General features: G+C 37.4%; 1 protein-coding gene across 3 annotated transcripts in view; it reads left to right on the top strand.

Moving 5' to 3' along the window:
- Dpp10 (dipeptidyl peptidase like 10) overlaps window positions 1-18,919 on the top strand; it is a 725,523-nt gene that overhangs the window by 652,200 nt on the left and 54,404 nt on the right. For all 3 annotated transcript variants that reach the window (XM_052736764.1, XM_052736765.1, XM_052736766.1), the window contains 2 exons: window positions 4,357-4,395; window positions 9,228-9,335. In XM_052736764.1, coding sequence (XP_052592724.1) covers window positions 4,357-4,395; window positions 9,228-9,335 — 147 coding nt within the window. The remainder of the gene's footprint in view (window positions 1-4,356; window positions 4,396-9,227; window positions 9,336-18,919) is intronic.

The following is an 18,919-nucleotide window of genomic DNA, read 5'->3' as shown; positions in this document are numbered from 1 at the left end:
CAAGGTGTCTTCGAGGATAGGCGTGTCTGCTACCAGACTTGGAGACTGGAGCTCAGTTTCCCAGGTTCTATATGGTGGAAGGAGAAAAAATAACTGAGAAACATTGTCCTTGGACCTCCTCAAATACACTGTTCTCTCTCTCTCTCTCTCTCTCTCTCTCTCTCTCTCTCTCTCTCTCTCTCTCTCTCTCTCTCCCTCCCTCCCTCCCTCCCTCTCTCTCTATGTCCACCTCTCTTATTCACATTTTATTCTATTAAATATAAAAAATGTAAAATAAATTTATTGGGAAATCAAAACAATCCTACAGAAGAAGAAAGTTAGATGCATTTGTACAACCTGATTGCAATAATAACTAGAAATCTATGAACTCTTAGTGATAGGAGGCATGGAGCAGAGACTGATGAACTATCAGTTCAATTGCATGGCTTACAGAATATGGGCTATCATTTATGGTATCAGTTGATACCTCTTCTATAGGAGAAATGAAACAATTTTCAACTGAATGAGTATGAATTGTTTGCAGTTATTTCATAATAATGTTCTAACTACAATTTGAGATCAGCCACAACTCTGAATCCCAAGTGAGATAATGTCAATCTTCCAGAGGAAAGTATAGACTATAATTTAGGTTGTGTTTTAAATAAGAAATAGTCCCCATTGGCTCATGTCTGAACACTTTGCCCCAGTTGGTGGCACTGTTTCGGAAGGGTGTGAAATCTTTAGTAGGTGGAGGATTGATAGGCCAACCCCATTTCCTGTTTACTCTCTGACTCCTGAGTGTGGATGCAATGTGACCAGCCTGTGGCCTGCTCCTGCCCCCATGCCTTGCTAACCACAATGAATTATATCCCTCAGACTATAATCTGGAATGAGCTATTTCTTAAGATAAATTCCTTCTTGTCAGGAATTTGATCACTGTAGCAGGAAAAAAAAATACAATTCTACTATATTGAATAAACCAAATAATAACCAATCATAGAAAAAACACATGGACCTTTGTTAACATCAGACACTCATCAGGAAATATTATGTAAATGACTAACAAAACCACAGATGATAAAACTGTTTTCTGAAATGTATCTCACACAAATAAATACCACAGTAAATCTAATGTACCAATATAAAAACAAACAAAAAACAATTAATATAACAAAATAAATGAACAGACAATTATGAGGAAGATAATAAATGCTTGAAATGTGTTTGACTTCATTAGGTATTAGAGAAACGTAGATTAAAATCATAACATACTAGGAGAATGAGGAAACTAAAACGGCAACCCAAAGACAGGAAGAATTTGTGAATGAAAAACATTAAGATTTGTATTATTTGCAGGTCAAGTGAAAATTGTTCAATTCCATTAATATATATTTTGAAGATCAACTGAAATTAAACAAAAATGTAAGCATGACATAAATAATACAATAATTTAGTACAGCACATCTATATGTATACCTGCTTGGCCAGTCCATTATTACCCATTTGCGCAAAAGTAAAATCATATGTTTACAAAAGAATTTGTAGGGAAAATAAAACATTAGGAAAATTTTATTCACAGTAGCTAAAAGATGGCAGGTAGGAAACAGTTAATTTACAGGAAATGGATTAAAAGTGAATCAATTTATCTGTTTGATATAATTCCCCCTATCAATTTAAGAAGGAACAGTCATATAGTTTGGGGAGATGGCTCTGTAGGTGAAGTGCTTCCTATGCCCACATGAGGACCTGAATTCAGATCTCTACAAGTCAGGTAAGGCTGGATTCACCAGTGGGCATCTGTAATACCATTTCTCCTGTGGCAGTATAGGAGGTGGAGACTGGAGAATACCCAGAAATTCATAGGCCAGGTAGACTGGCATGGACAGTAGCAGCAAACAAGAGACCTTGTCTTAAACAAGATGAAAGGCAAGAAATGAGACCTGGCATTGCCCTTTGACTTCCAAACATGTGCCATGGCATACTCATACCTAAACTCACACACACACACACACACACACACACACACACACACACACGAGTGAGTGAGAAAGAATGAGAGAGAGAGAGAGAGATCACTTCACATACAAATTTTTCTTTTCTAAGAACAGAAATAGAATGCTGGTTCAATTAAAACAATAACATAAGAATAAATCTCAAAAATGTGGCATGATAGAAGCCTCACACCAACAAGTGATGCATGGTTTAATTCTCTGACTTTATTTTATTTATTTATTTATTTATTTTTGGTTTTTCGAGACAGGGTTTCTCTGTGTAGCTTTGCGCCTTTCCTGGAACTCACTTGGTAGTCCAGACTGGCCTCGAACTCACAGAGATCCGCCTGGCTCTGCCTCCCGAGTGCTGGGATTAAAGGCGTGCGCCACCACCGCCCGGCTAATTCTCTGACTTTATACAACCAAATAAACTGATCTGTAGGGGAAAGATGAGAAGAATGTCTTTTGGAACCCCTGCAGGAGCCTGAGGAGAACTTGAGGATCCTTATGTTGATAATACATAAATATATACAATTGTCAAAACTCCTGAAGTTAAGCACTCCTGGTCTGTACATTTCCTTTCAACTGAATGTTCTAGAAACATACTTCTTACATAAATTTTCAAAGGAAGAGTTAAAGAGGCAGCAATTTGTCATAGAATAATTTAAGTGTGGAAATTGGAGTTGAAATTATCACTCATTGGATATCAGTGATGCTTTCCATGTTACACTGGTATCATTTTAACATCATCCCAGCCATTATATTTCATATTTTGTGTTATAGATTGACCAGGTCTTCCTGGTGTATTTGAGAAACTATTCTAGATGGGTTATTACTCAATGGACAACCTGGTCATTTTAAACTTGGCCTGGATAGAACTGTTGGTGTTCTTCAGTAACATCGCCTGCCTAGTATGTGGGAGGCAAAGAAACTTAGCCAGAGAATCTGGCTACATCTTCTATGCAAGGACAATGCAAATATTTTCACAACATGACCACAAGGATAAGTTAAAATGCTACACATCATTATGTTTGTCAATGCATTTATTTGAAACCTTATTGAGACTCCGGTAATTTTTCTGCTGTGTTTCATTTTCTGTAAATTTACATTATATGACAAACAACAGCACATGAGAATTTAGCTCTGATTGGAGTCTTAAAAAAACTGCGATGACACTGACGAGCAGTTGTCATCAGAATTTTATATCTTTCTGGTTAGAAAGGATGGCTGCTGCTTCAGTGCACATTAAGAATTAAGGACTAATTTCTTTCAATATTTTCTGATGTGTGCATGGAACCATATGTAGTGAACCATTGAAAGGAATGTGCTTGAAGATAGAAAGTGGTTGGGGCTGTAATTCTGGTTGCGTGGTTATGAGTGCTTGTTGCTCTTTCTGAGGACCACAGTTCACTTCCCAGCACCCATGTTAGGAGACTCCCAAATGCATATAAGACCAGCTTCAAGGATCTGATGCTTTCTTCTGGACTCTGAGGACAATGTACTCATGTTCATTTTCCCACAAACAGATTATATATATATATATATATATATATATATATATATATATATATATATATCTTTTAAGAGAAAGGGATCAATTATAAAGTATATACTAATCTAGATTTAGAAAGAATACATGATTATAAAAATGTGAAAATAGTATGAAAAATCTGAAGTGATCCCTTCCTCATGTAGGGAAGAACCATGTATAGTGCATTTAGTTTTCTTAATTTGACTACTTTTTTGAGTATGTATTTGTGTCTTTCAACTAACATGAGCTTCATGTCACGATAAAAAAAGCATTATTTCTAAAATATTTTATCTACTTAACTTGAGATTAATTGGTCAAATTTGGCTTTTGCAATGATCTTGGCTGTGATACTTTGCAAGCTATTTCAAAGGAAAATCAAATCTGGCAAGTCCTAGGTTTGATATTTTTTTCTCTAGTATTGAATGACTACTAATGAGGACAAAAAGGTTATAACTTAGAGTGAATTAAATTTAAAAACTCTGTTTTTGAATTTTATTGCTGGCTGTTTGCCCAGCTCTGCTGGAGACTTAAATTTGTTTCCAGATGATATCTACAGGTGAGAAAAACAGGGTCTGGTGGTGGCTCACAGATTTCTGAAGCATGCAATCAAACAGAAACATTAACTTTGAACCCCTACTACTCAGGTGATGTGCTCTTGGGAATTGTCCTCACCCACATACTTCATCTCTACTTTTCATCCAGTTCAAATCAATATTGTCAATGGGATGGATCTCTGAAGACATCTCTCTAGTTGAAAGGAGGGGAAAAACTTGAACGGAAGAGTATAAGAAAGGTTCCATGAGTGAATGTTCATATTGGTTTTAGATACTTCATGAGCTAATTCTTCTATTTCAGAAATATGAGATGACATCCGACACCTGGCTCTCGAAACAGGTACAGTATACATGGCCTATGTCACTTGTGACCATTATGAACATTTTCTCCACATATTTGTTACATAACTTTGTCTAAAATGTTATTTCAAGAGTCTAGGAAGATGGTTCATGGATTAGAACAGTTCCCATTGCAAGCATTATCAGAATCCATATAAATGCCATGTGGGTGTGGTGACCTACCTACCTATCAGGAAGAAAGAAACAGAGGATCCCTAGAGCAAGCTGCCTAATGAGACTAGTCCTAGGGGTGTGCACTGGATCTGAGTGAGAGATTTCCACAAGAACAAGTGTCCAAGAGTCACTGAGAATGATTCCCAACATAAACCTCATCCCCTCACATGCACATAAATGCAGCAACACTTACCCACAGTGCATGTGTTCCCACAAACATGTGTATGGATATATACCATGAACACATACACACATGTATACACACACACACACACACACACACACACACACACACACATGCTTGCATGTGCATGCATGCACACATGAAAATAGAAAACACAAAGACAAATTTTCCAGTACTAAGACTTTAAGTTTTTGGTCGACTTAAAAAAAAAAAAAAGTGATTCTTTTCCATTTTTTTTGTTGCCAAACATGGTACCCCATGCATTTCAGAAGCTGAGTGGGCCCTCTAGGTCAAAGCCAGCATGAGCTACATAGCACATTAAAAGATAGCCTGGACTTCATAACTACTTACAAAAAAGAAAAAGGTCATATGTGCACATATTTAATGTGTCCTATACATCACATTCCAAAACCTCACCCTAGAGATCCAGGAGGAAACACAGACACCTACCCAGTCTGACTGATTTTTTGTCAGTGACTTCTCACTGCTTTTCACAATGGGCAGTAGGAGGTCGTTGGGTTGGTTTAGATTTATTTTCCTTTCCATGTTATTCTTGAATGTTATTTTAAGTGCCATATACATCCTTGGTTTTAGTTTTCACCTAAATATTGAAACATCCAAATTTTCGCTTCAAATATTTCAGTGAGTTACAAAGTACCAAGTACAGGTTTTACATCTCCTCATCTGTTAAAGCAACCATGGAGCCCCCTTGTCCACAGAGAACACATTTCTCTTCTATCTAGTCTTTTCTTTTATTAATAATTGCCCATCTAGCTGTTGACACAGTCTTCTTATAACTCATTGCTACCCTTACCCATGTAACCAATCCATTACATTTGAAGTTTGCTTTCCTGTCAGCTGACTTTCATCCATTCACAGACATTGTCTAGGTTCTGACTGTGGGTAGCACAGTCCCTCTTAGACTGGCAGATTCTCACCCTTTCATTCTCCTGCCAATCTTTTCACCTATGGGCTCTACTATCAACCTTCTCTTCCCTTTCCATTGCCACAAGTGAAACAAGTGTCCATGCTCCTTCTGGCCTTTACAGCATAACCAACACCTGGATGGTCCACAGCAGTCAAAATTGAAAATCATCATAGTTCTACAACACACCATCCTAAAAATCTTCTTCTCTTTCCCATTATCATTACTCTCCAATATAGAGGGTATTCACATGTCCCCTTCTTTGGGAGCAGAATTCTCTCAAAAAGTTTCTGGTCCTAGGCCTATGTAGTTTTTAAACTTTATCATAAACTAACTATTAAAGTCACCTCCCTCTCCAGCACTAACCAGATCACATTTCTCAATACAACTATTTTAAAGTCATATGTAACTTTTGTGTAATAAAATCTACTATCTCTCTGGCAAGATAAAACAACAGAAAAGATGTTCTCTGTTGCTCCTCATTGAAATATATGCCCACTGCAGTATTCAGCACAAGAGTACTGCCATCCATATTTCTTGACTGGGAAAGAGAAGATGGAAAGACTGTTGATAGAATCACATTCTTACTTGCTTGAATAGATTCCAGGCAGATATACAGACAGCTGTACACATAGAAAGAAAGGAATATTTTATTGTTCTCTATATGCATATGTATATTAATAGAATTTTACCATGTTATTAAGCAAAATAAAATGGAAATAAAAATTTGAATTTATAACTAATAATATATTTTCATTCAATTAAACTAGTCACTAAAATAAAACTAATATGAATTAAGAACCTGATGGACATTGATGTCTTCTGAATTGCTCTCCTTCACATATATTATTCTATCATTTTTTAGAGCCATGAAATGTAGATGTAATTCTGAATGGTGTATTAAATAAGAAACACAGAGCCAAATGCAGAGTTAAAAGTCCAAGAGGTCAGAATAGTAACTAAGAGCTGAGACTAAAACTGCCTTCTTATCACCCGTTCCTGCTGCCGTCCTTCCCCTCAGAAAGAGGCCTATTTCCTTTTTATTGACTTTCTGTTCTGCCACCTCATTGGTTGTAAACCCAACCACATGACCTCCTCGTCACTGCCTGTCTATACAGACCTCCAGGTCTCTATGGTTGGTATTGAGATTAAAGGCATGTGTCTCCATGCTGGTGGTGTCCTTGAATACACAGAGATCTGCTTGTCATGTGATCGGGATTAAGGGCGTGTGCTACCACTGCCAGACTTCTGCTGTGGCTTGCCGTTAGCTCTGACCCCCAGGCACATTTATTTATTAACATACAAATAAAATCACATTTCAGCACAAATTAAATATCACCATAATGAAAATTCCTAATAGTTTAATAGGCATGGCTATATTGAATCCAACTTTATGAATGCTGACTAGAAGCCCAACAAAACACCCAGCTATCAATTATTCAGTAAGATAATGCACTTGTGGTGGTCTGTCAGAGTTGAATTTTTATTTTCCTTCAGCAGACTATGGGAATCTTACCAAATGCTTAGAATTTCATGAAATAGGAGAGCTGAACCTGGTAATGACTGAAAGCACAATGCTATGACAATTAGGATGGTGGCGGCAGCACAGCCACTTTCAGGATAGGTGAAAGAAAAGCAAGAAATGGTCTGACTTCCAAGTGCCTGAAGATGGATGGCAAGTGTGCAGCCCACTAGAAGTTTACAGGGTCAAGCTCAGGTCGAGTGCTGTGTTTCCCAGAAGACTTGTTGCGAAGGAGGCTCCATGTAGGAAGGCAGAGAGGGAAAGAGTAGGGTGAACTCAGTCTTGTGTTTTGTGTTTTTATTATGTGGTATGTGATTTTTCTCAACCTCGACTTACCTCAGAGTTTTCCACTTATTACATATATTATCATATTTTTTTTCATGAATATCCACAAAGTGAAGAATGAAAATTATCTTCACACTGCTGTTAAGAGTGTCCATCCCAGGTGCTGGGGATGTATCACTGAAGGCTGTCATCTCCTTGCCTCGTGTCACACATGGAACAGAGCAGTGCTGCATGCATCCATGAGTCACACACCTATAACCAGATGCACACATATGCAGTGCCTGTGCCGGGTGGCGTTAGGTGGTGCAGAAAATAGAGAATTAAAGCAAACCAAAGCTGTTACCAGCAGCGGATGGTAATCACAAAGAAGGGGACACTAGAATAAACCCGGCAGACCTAAAAGGCAGAGCGAGACACCGAGAAGAAAAGGATGAAAGCCATGGTGAAGTAGGAGGCAGCTCTGGCCCAGGGAGAGCAAAAGGAGAGAGGAGAAGTTCATGGTAGCAAGGTGAGAACATTTGCAGGGCCAGGACATTTGAAAGTCTTACAACAGGGGCAGGAGAAATGGTGTGGTGGTTAGAGCATGCACTTTCGCAAAGGACCCGAGTTTGGCTCCCTGTCACCACTTGGGTCACTCACGACCACCTGCAACTCTAGCTCCAGAGGATCCTACACCTCTGGTCTCCACAGGCACTGCCACATGGGCACCTCAGTATAATTTAAAATAATAAAAATTTAAAAATTTTAAATCTTACATAGGAAACCACACCACACATAGAATCATTCTTTAATTAGACAGAAAGGAATGTGATACTTTATCAGATGTCAGCTTTCCTAGTGTATTGTGTGTGCATGGTCATGTGTGTACATTTGTGTGTGTACATATATGTCTCTGTGTAAAATTAATATATATTTGTTCTTCCTGAACAGGCACCCTCTCTCTCTCTCTCTCTCTCTCTCTCTCTCACACACACACACACACACACACACACACACACATACACACACACACACATGTATGCACTACACAAAACATGATATGTATCTGTGTGAATGTATATATGACTAACGTAATGATTTTCAAAAACTTAGCAATTATATACATGTTTGTCACTGTGATTTAATTAAAAACTCACCTGAGGTTCACAGCTTGAAGTGAGCATTTTGTGTGTGTGTTTGAGGAGAAATGAGCATTAATGACAGGGGATTTAGAGTAAATTATCTCCTGTAATTTCCAAATGATGACGTTTTATTTTTTGTATTTTCAGCAAATGTTATATAAACTGTTAGAAATGACTCTCCTGGTAGCAAAGTTGTTCAGTAGAAGGTTTTATAAAAATGCTTCTTAAAAACTTTTTATAATTTAAAAAAGCATTTTGATTAACTGGCCTGTATAATTCATTCACCATTTTCTTATGTTTAAGAGATAAATTACCGAGTGCAAACTCAGGTCAAGATATTAAATTTCTTGTCTGTATTCATTGACACAGGTCTTCAGTCTATTTTTTAATCATTTTCATCTCCCATGCATGAAACTTCCCCATTCTTTCAACTTTTGATGTTAATACACATAATATGACATTAAATTCACTTTTAAAAGTTCTAAATGCCATGTTCTTTATTTTTAAATAATTTTTCTATTTCCCAAATTAATTCAAAATCAAGCAGCAGCCTGTGCTTGATGCTGAATAGAAAGTACCCCATCTAAGCTCTGAGATTCTTCCATGCCCTTCTCCGTTATAGAACGAGGAGCCTGTATTTTCCAGAGATGGAAGCAAGTTCTTCATGACTGTTCCTGTCAAACAAGGTGGCCGAGGAGAATTCCACCACATAGCCATGTTCCTGGTCCAGGTAGGTACTTGGATCTTTCTTTGGTTTACTTTCATTGTCATTGAAGGCTCAAGGCTCTTTTCTTTGATTTGAATTTGGGTGTTTTGGTGTGTGTGTGCACAGGTGCACATGAACAGTGGCTCACCTGTGGAGGTCAGAGGACAACCTCTAGTGTCAGTTCTTCCCTTTCACTTTCTTTGGGGCAGGGTCCCTTAGTTTTAAATTCAACTTTTGCAAGGCCAGCAGACATAGGAGCCTTCAGAGGCTCTACAGTCCCTACCTCTCATCTCACTACAGAGGGCTTGGAGTTACGGATGCATGCCACCAACTCTGACTCTTACATGGGCTCTGGGGTTTGAAGCTCATGCCCTCATGCATATGCGATGAGAAATGTACCAACTAAATCATCTTCCCAGTCCCAAAGGCCCAATTCCTGTGCCATTCAGTGCCTAGAGTGAGTGCCATGAAGCTAAGCACATGGGGCTCACACATATTTTCGGAAGATGATGCCATCAACACACATTACACATATATTCAAGCTGCCTCACCACAGTGTAGTCAGCAGTATGTGCTGTGAGTTGAGGGCCTGGGCATGCAGTTTTATTCATTTATTTAGACAAGTTCTCATATAGTCCAGAGCTGCCTTGGACTCACTATATAGTAGATGATGACCTTCCCTGACTCAACCACCAGCTGCCAGGATTATAGATACAAGCCATCATCTCAGTTTATGCAGTTCTGGGGATCAAGCCCAAGCTTTATATATGCTAAGCAAGTACTCTACCAACTGAACTACATCCCCAGCTCCGGGACAGACAGCTTTGTTTCTGTCATTTTGAGACAGGGTCTACTACGTAGCTCAGCTATCCTGGAACTCACTATGTAAACCAGGCTGTCCTCAAACTCACAAAGATCCACCTGCCTCTGCCTCCTGAGTGCTGAGATTCAAGGTGTGTGTCACCACACCCAAATGGGACACAGAACTTAAGAACTAAAAAGTATACTAATCTTAAGAGCCTGGGAACAATCTAGAGAGGTTTTGTTCATTAAATGCACATTTCCTATTTTGTAGAAGTAACACTCTCCAGGCACTACATAGGGCTTGAATGTTTGGACTGACAATATTGCTCAGTAGGTAAAGGGACTTTCCTTGGAGACCTGGCGATCTGAGTTCCATCTGTGAAACCCATTTAAAGATGGAAAGAAACAACAGACTTCACATTGTGTCATCTGACTTACACATGCATTCTATAGAATGTGCAGTCAAACATGCACATAGTGTGCACTCAATAATAAATAAATGGATATTATTAACTTTTGAATATTCAGAACCAAGTAAATCCCTATCAAAATCAAATGGTACAGTAAATTGAAAATGCATATATACTAGAAAATGCAGTGCAGATTTTAAAATTCAAAATAAAATAAGTTTTAATGTGATGCAGAGACCATACTGTATTTTAGGGAATTTCTAGTAAGAGAAAAGAAACGTTATTTCTTCTAAATCTCAAAAAGAATTTTAAAAGTTTAAATTATTTTAAAATCAGAAAGTTTATTAATAGCTGATTTAAATATGTCAAGATTAATGAGTCAATTTAAATGTAATTTTCAATAACGAACTTTCAGGAGGAAACGAGCATCCTTGGAAGTAAAATAAACATTCCACTCACACAAAGAGAGTTTTATAATGACAACTAATTGTGAGTAAATTGAAATATTATGAGAGCTTCCGAAGCATGTAGCCAAAAGTATCTTATTTTTTACAAAATTTAAATATAAATGTGGCATAAAATCCCTCACAAACTTGGCTTATTTAAGTTCTCAGATCCTTCAACTCTTGTGATTATTCTGAAGCTGATGCAACTTTAATAAAGCTCATTGGAGCATCCAAAATCATAGAAGGGGACCTGGCTGGGAAAAGAAAAGGGTCAGCAGGAGAGGGAAGGGACAAGAGAGCCATGTAGGAGTGAATGGGATCCAAATATGTGATGTAGGTCTGAAAATGTCACAATGAAACCTATTGTGTATAATTGACATATACTAAAAAAAACATAGAGAAGTTACTGTTATCTATATACATATTTGTATCTAGCAATGTTTTACTTTGGATTCACAAAATTTGATGTCAGTACGACATTACTTAGGGTTTGCATTATTAATCAATCTCCACAAATGTGACTTTAATTTCCATCAAGGTTGAAAAAAAAATAGGGCATACGTAATTTCTATAGTAAAAAGGAAGACTGTTTTTCATAGTATGTTATTAAGGTAGAAGAGTGGACACGTTAATTATACATCTGTGAATAATGCAATTACCTTTACTTCTAAATAAATACATGCATTTATATATGAACAAATTTCTGAGGCTTTCTGTGTCAAACTATTGATTTATTAGAACAGGCAGGTAGGATTTTAAGGTAATATTTTCAGTGTCTATATGAAAAAATGGATCATTAGGAAATTGCTTTATTTATCTTTTGCTAAGTAAACTTGGTGATCATTAGTACTAGGGAAATATTTTGTCCAACAAATTGCACCTTATAAATATTATAAATAAGCAGGGAATTTTATTGAATCTTCATTTTTAAGAGTCATCTTAAAACTCTGTGTGTGTGTCTGTCTGTCTGTCTGTCTGTGTGTGCGCGCGCGCGCGCGAGCGCGCGCGCCCTTGAAGGCCTGAAGAGAATGTCAGATCTTCTGGAGCTGCAATTACAGCTCTTCGTAATCCATCCAACGTGGGTGCTGGGACTCAAACAGAGGCCCTTTGGAAGAGCAGCATGTCCTAACCACTGAGCCACTTATTCAGTTTGGTTTGAATTGGTAAAATCTCATACTCTTGTATTCATCTACCCTTTTAACACCCAAGACGGTCCCATTGGTAAAGCAATCCATATGCAGGCAAGAGGACTTGACTTTCTGTTCACGGTACCTAAAATCCAGGCATGGCCAGTGACATCTGTAATATTTGGTGGTTGGAAACAGGTGTATCACCATAGCTTACTGGCCATCCAGTCTAGCCAGCTCAGGAGCACTGTGTTCAGGGAGAAATCCTGTCTCAAAAACAAGGAAGAACTGAATTATAGAAGACACCTATGTCAATCTCTGGTTTACACAAAGAGGTAGACAAACATATACATGTATATGTATACTCACACCAAAGAAAAAATTTACAAATAAATTGGAGAGTGAAGGCTAGAAAAATATGCACAATATACTATGATATACACAGTTTCAAAGGAAGTCAGTTTACTTATTAAGAAAGGAGACAGTATCTAGTATTGTGTTGAGCAGATGGTGTCCTCCACAAAAGGAACTTCCCATTTAGTTAAGAATTTCTCTTCAAATTTTTTTGAAATTTTTCCTTTATTCTTGTGATTTTCATATATGTATACAATGGAATATAATCATACTTCCCATGTTACCCTTTTTTCTCCATGTCTTCTTTAATACATGCCTCATCCAGCTTCATTTTTTTGTTATATTATAACCACTAAGTCGAGTTAGTGTTGCATATATGTACCTGGGTGGGGCAACTGATGAAGCATGGGAAACAGACCAGTGGCCACATCTCAAGAAAAGAATGATTCTCCTCCAGCAACTGTCTGCTGCCAATAGCTCCTTAGTAAGGAATGGACCAGGCATTTCTATTGATGCCTTGAAAGGAACTTCATCTTCTCCCTGACGCAGCCTGGCATGCAGTTTCATTCAGTATTTCTGCAATGTCCAGAGCAACTTCGTGGAGCAGCTGTGTTGGCTCTGTTCATCTTTCATGCAGAGTGTGAAAGATTGTCATTGAAGCAGAAACCTTTTTGCTCTATGCTGGTTGTCATTCAGGGCATTTATAATTTGCTTCACTGAGAAAAGAGCAAGACTTACTATTTGTAAGATTCCTGTCAGTTGACTCAAATTAATATATTTGCTAAGGGGATCATAAATTGTTATCTAGGTGAAAACCGTTTATAGTTCATAAACACACACAGAACTGACTCACATGTATACACACACAGGTGCAGCTTCACACACACATGCATACATATCCACAAAATTAGGGGACCTAGTTTGAAACTTTTTGTTTCACTTTAATAACAACAACAAAGCTGCTTTATTAATTGTATAAAACTGCTGATGTATAGTCCACATGACATTTTTAAAGAAATAATACGTGACTAAATTAATGAGAGAATAAATAAATGCCTTGCGGTGCTGTCATTCCTGCTATTAAGCTTTTCATCATTTGGTCCATGTATTTCCAGTTCCTTTTTACATAAAAATAACAACTTTTTCTTTAAAGATTTCAACTAATGTAATTTAGGTGTGCAACATTTCAGGAAGGATACATAGTTTTTCTGATATCCTCTAATGGAATTTTTAATATTTTGCATTTAGCATATTCTGAAATGTGGTTTTAATAGAACTGTAGCATTCACTCAAACAGACTTGTTATGCTTTCTTTAAATGATCCATTTTTCATCATTAAAGGTATTCTACTCTTTGATGTTAGATTCTCAGACAAGCAGTCTTAGTCACAAACACTTCTATTTCCAATTGCCCAACAAGAATACATTTGTAAATGTTCAAAGAGTCCTAAGTGTATTAATCAGTGTTCTCTAGAGGAAAAGAACTGATAGAATAAGTGCATATTAAAAGAGGAATTATAAGATTGTCTTACATGATATAGTGGGGAAGACCAACAATGGCTGTCTCACACTGGACAGGTAAATAATCCAGCAGTTTCTCAGTCCATATAGCTGGATGTCTCAGTAGTCCAAGTCAGGCCCTGAAGACTTGAACAATTACTGAAGAGTCACCTTCACTATGCATCTAATGCCTAAAGATGTTGATTCTAATATTAGCAAACAGATACAACATCAATAGGGTAGATGAACTTAGTTGCAAGACTGAAGACAGGTAGATGAAAGCAAAAGCTTTTCTTCTTTCATGGCCTTTTATTTGAACTATCACAGGGAAGCGCTGCCCATATTTAGGATAGATATTTCCACTTCCAATAATCTGATCAAAATATCTGTCACGGGAATGGTCAGATGATTGCCTTCTGATCAATTCCAGATCCAGTTATGTTGACAACCCAAATTGTACACTCCCCATTTCCCCAAGAAAATCACAGGCAAATGTAACGTGTTTGTTTAGGTTTCATATATAGTGCCAAGTGGCTCTTCAAAACAAAGCACCATCATTTATAATAAAAAAAGAAGTGCACCTCTCAACATGGCACTGTTGACCTTGCATCATCTTCCTGGTCTTGCCTTGGGCAGTAGTCCACTGCTAATGGACAGGTACAGAATGCTGGTCATGATGGGCCTTGGTAACATGGTGACCTGCATTCATAAGTTCCATGGGGCTCAATTGTGTCTGGTAGTCTCCTGACTCACTCAGGTCAGGTTCATTTGTTTGAAGTGGTTGTTGAATGAGACCAGTAAATCTTTGGAAACATTTTGCTTGCTTGCACAAGTGTAGATAAAAACATCAAAGGGCAAGCTACTCAAGTGCTCTTGGACTCTCTTCAGTTTAGAGTTTAAGGGTTGTGCTCATGAGATTTTAGTGGATTTATTTTCACATGTATGGAATCTATCCCTTGTCAAGGTATTTCAATAAGGAAAAAATAATTCCTTTATTTTTCTCTAGTCTTTCATTAAATATTATTATAATTTCTGTAAAATACACTATTACATTATGATATTCTCTCTCTTTTTATCTCTTTCCCCATTTGTGTGTGTATCCACAAGTGCATGTGTGGAGGCCAGAGGTCAACCTTGAATGTCATTCCTCAGGTACTATCTATTTCAGTGTTTAAGAAGGACCTCTCACAGCTCACCAAAGAGACTGGGCTGTTTGTACCATGAACCCCAGGGATCTGCTTGTCCATGGGATGATGAAGCGCATACCCCTATGGACAGTTGCGATGATTTTTTTTTCCCAACTTCTCCCATGGGGAATCAAACTCAGGTCCTTCTACTTTGACAGCATTTATTTTGCAGAGTGTTTTATCTCCTTGCCTTCATCATGATATTTGAAATTTGGATTCCAAATATGTACTTTTTCATAATGCCAAATAATTATTAAACTAATGCTTTTTATTAGCATTTAGTTGACTTGATGTATATTTATAATGCCAACTATTTGCTCAATGTTTCAGTGAGACCATATGCATAGCACATATTCATTTGTATATTGGATTATTATTTAATATGTGTTAGTAAAATTTCAATTTCTGCACTGAGAGTAAAATACTTGTATATCCTTATATACATGTTTCCAAACTGCTTTCAATATGAAAATATGAAAGCAGAGTTATGAACATTTCCTTCAGTTTCATATAGTCTATTAAAACAATAGCTGACAACATTATTTGGAGGATTAGAGAGATGACTTGGTAGTTAAGAGCACTTACTCCACAATCACCAGAGTCTGGACCCAGTACCCAAAAATGGCTATCCCTACAGTTCTTAGAGTTGCTGGGACAGGAGTACTGATAGACCTTGCTGGTTTCCAACCCGGCCATAATACATGCCCCAGGTTCAAGAAGAGATTCTGCCTCAGTGGACTAGGAGAAAAGTACTGTAAGAGGATACCCAGTACCCTCTTGGGGCTTCCACCCATCGGCATAGGAATGTGCACCTTCATATACATGTACATGCACTCACATAGACACAGACACATGAACATAGTTGTTCTTATGAACAATGTGTACCTCTCTGTTGTTGGATGTGAGACTGTTCCTCTGAGCAGTTATTTGCGCATGACCCCTTTACTAGTCACTCTTCTTATTGTTTTGACAAAATACCCAACAACAATAACATTTATTTTGCTCCCAGCTTGAGAATACAATCCATCATGGTGGGAAGACATGGTGGCAGGAGCTTGAAATGGCTGGTCTCATAGTGACCATAGTCAGGAAACAGAGAGTGAGGAGTGCTGGTATTCAACTCACTTCTTCTATTTTATTCAACGCCAGAACGCAGACCATGGAATACAGCTGCCCACATTTAGGGCATATCTTCCTTCCTCAGTTAAGCCAATCTAGAGACTCCCTCTTGGGCATGTCCAGAGAAACATCTCCCAGGTTATGACAAATCTTGTCATGATGAAAGTCAAGATTAACCCTCACCATGTCTCTCCCATTCAGAGAAGAGTGAGCAGAGTTTCCAGACTGTCATCTTCCCAAACTGTGCTGAGTAAAAAAAAAAAGGTTCATTGTTGCATCTGCTCACTTTGTCGATACAACAACAAGTTTCTCACAGTAGAGTTGATGATTCCACACAGAACCATTTAAGTTCCCTTATTCATTATAAGCACTGTAGAGAATAGCATGCTCCCAATTCATAATCCTATCACCTAATCAACCTAATAAAAGTTTTTCATTAAATTTCACTACTCTATCTGATTAGGACATTGTCTGAAAACAATGAGTTCATTTCCTGTGATGAATAGACAGTAAATGAAGGCATGCTATTTTTGAGCAGTACAGTATTTCCCTTATTTAGAGGCCACAGACTTTAGGCAGAATTTAATATCAGATATTTGAATAAACAGGGAGTTATCAGGTGAGAAACACAAGCACTGCTGAATGTGCCAACATGCTTCCAGTTTTTTTTACTAGAAATGCATGGCTCATATATTACTCTTTTGCATAAGATAAAATCATCAATAATTCAGAGTGTGTGTGTGTGTGTGTGTGTGTGTGTGTGTGTGTGTGTGTGTGTGTGTCTGATGTCTAGTCTCCAATACAGCCACTTCATTCTAGATTTCCAGTCCCCTTTGGAGAATGAGCTGTCACATGATTGTTTGCTGTTTTATTCTGAATTTAAAACTGAAAAGTTGAATTTAATATATATTGCCATAGTGTAGCCTCTTTCAGAACTACACGCAGGTTGAGATCTGCACTCCATGTTTCTCTCCTGCCAAGTTTATATAGAAGAGATTATGGATTCATAAAAAGATATATTACTGTGTAATAAAAATTTGTATTCTTTTCTACATTGTTAAATTTGCATTCCTTGCCGTGAGAGATAGTTTAACTGGAAAAGCTACTTGTGGCCAAACCTGACATCATGAATTTAATCACTGGGGCTTACATGGTGGAAGGAGAGACATGACTCCCACAGGTTGTCTTCTGACCTTCACACATATGCCATGGTACACACACACACACACACACACACACACACACACACACACACACACACACACACACATTCAATCATCAATGCTAAAAACGTAAATTTTCTTTCTTTGGTTTTATGTTTCCTGAAAGTGTTTGTAAAACTATCCTAAGTTCAGACATCCCCTTGTATAAATTAATCAAGTTTCTGCATTTATTTTTATGTGCTTGATATTAATTTAACACATTCTGATTGGTTTGGAATGAGTTGCTGGGAGTCCATACAAAAGTTAATGTTTACTCTTATGGAATACAGTGTTCTAATGCAGAAGATGGGAAAATTAGTGAGGCCCTCAGTGGGAAAAATGGGTTCATGTTCTTTACTAGAGGTTATTTACCTTGTTAGAAATGAAACAACTGGACATGATGGATATTGTAAATAAAATTAAAAGGTCATGAGCTTCTTATAATGCTTCCAACAATAGATTTTTTTTTCATAATCTTAGAAGTGTAACTTTCTTGCAGTAATTTTTTAGGTCTCTGAGACACATTCTCACAATTTAGCACAGTTGGGCTTTTGACTTATGAGGTGCAGTCTAGATTGAGCTCCTTATCTCCCTGATCAGTCCCCTATTCCTGGGCTATGAGTATGCACCATTATCACTGGCTTTAAATATGTAATATTTGGGACTAAATATATCTTTGAAGTGAATATTGCATGCTTATAATCTTCTATACACTCTATTCAAGCATGTCTCAAAAGGTTTGAATTTTATTCATAACCAAACTAAAACAATCCACATAAACATGAAGTTTTACTGAGAAACAGACAAAACAATCAACTCAGAAATCTGTGAGCCAAAAGTCTTTCAAAATATTCTATACCTTTGGTCTACAAAGACTTAAATCATATTATTACCTCAGATAGTACATAAAGAACTTGATATAATGTGAATAGCGACAGCCAGAAGGCCAAAGAATTTATAAGAACAAGATTCCTTCCATTTGTTTTCTTAGTTTCATTGAGGCAGGTTCCGATGATATGTCCCAGATTACTGTGTAGCCAGGCTGTCAGTTCCCAATCCTCCTGCCTCAGCCTTCTGAGCTGAGAGATTGTAGACATGCACCAACATAGTGGACAGGAATAGAGAATTTAAGAAAAAGGTTAAAATGTAGAAGACTAAAAATGTTTTGAAGAAAGATTGTGTTACTATGGAAACAGAGTGGCATATAGACCGTGTGTTCGCTTTCTGTTTCAAATGGAATTGGCAGTAAGAAAATTTCCCCAATCATATATCTATATTCTGAACAAAGACGCCTTGGGAATATTCCTCAGACAGTAACATTCTGTCAGGACAACACTATAAAAACTGAGAGTTAATAACAGCAATTACAACTTTTCAAAAGCCAAAGTTCTTTTTTTTATATAATTTCTTGTCCTAGACATAAAATAAAACACAACCAATTTCTTAGTGTATCATTTATC

This window comes from Peromyscus californicus, unplaced genomic scaffold, assembly GCF_007827085.1.
Source record: "Peromyscus californicus insignis strain IS unplaced genomic scaffold, ASM782708v3 Scaffold_14__1_contigs__length_90479793_seg_2, whole genome shotgun sequence".
Taxonomy (NCBI): Eukaryota; Metazoa; Chordata; class Mammalia; order Rodentia; family Cricetidae; genus Peromyscus; species Peromyscus californicus.
Note: the sequence above shows the minus strand (reverse complement) of the source record. Positions and strands in the feature narration are given on the sequence as shown.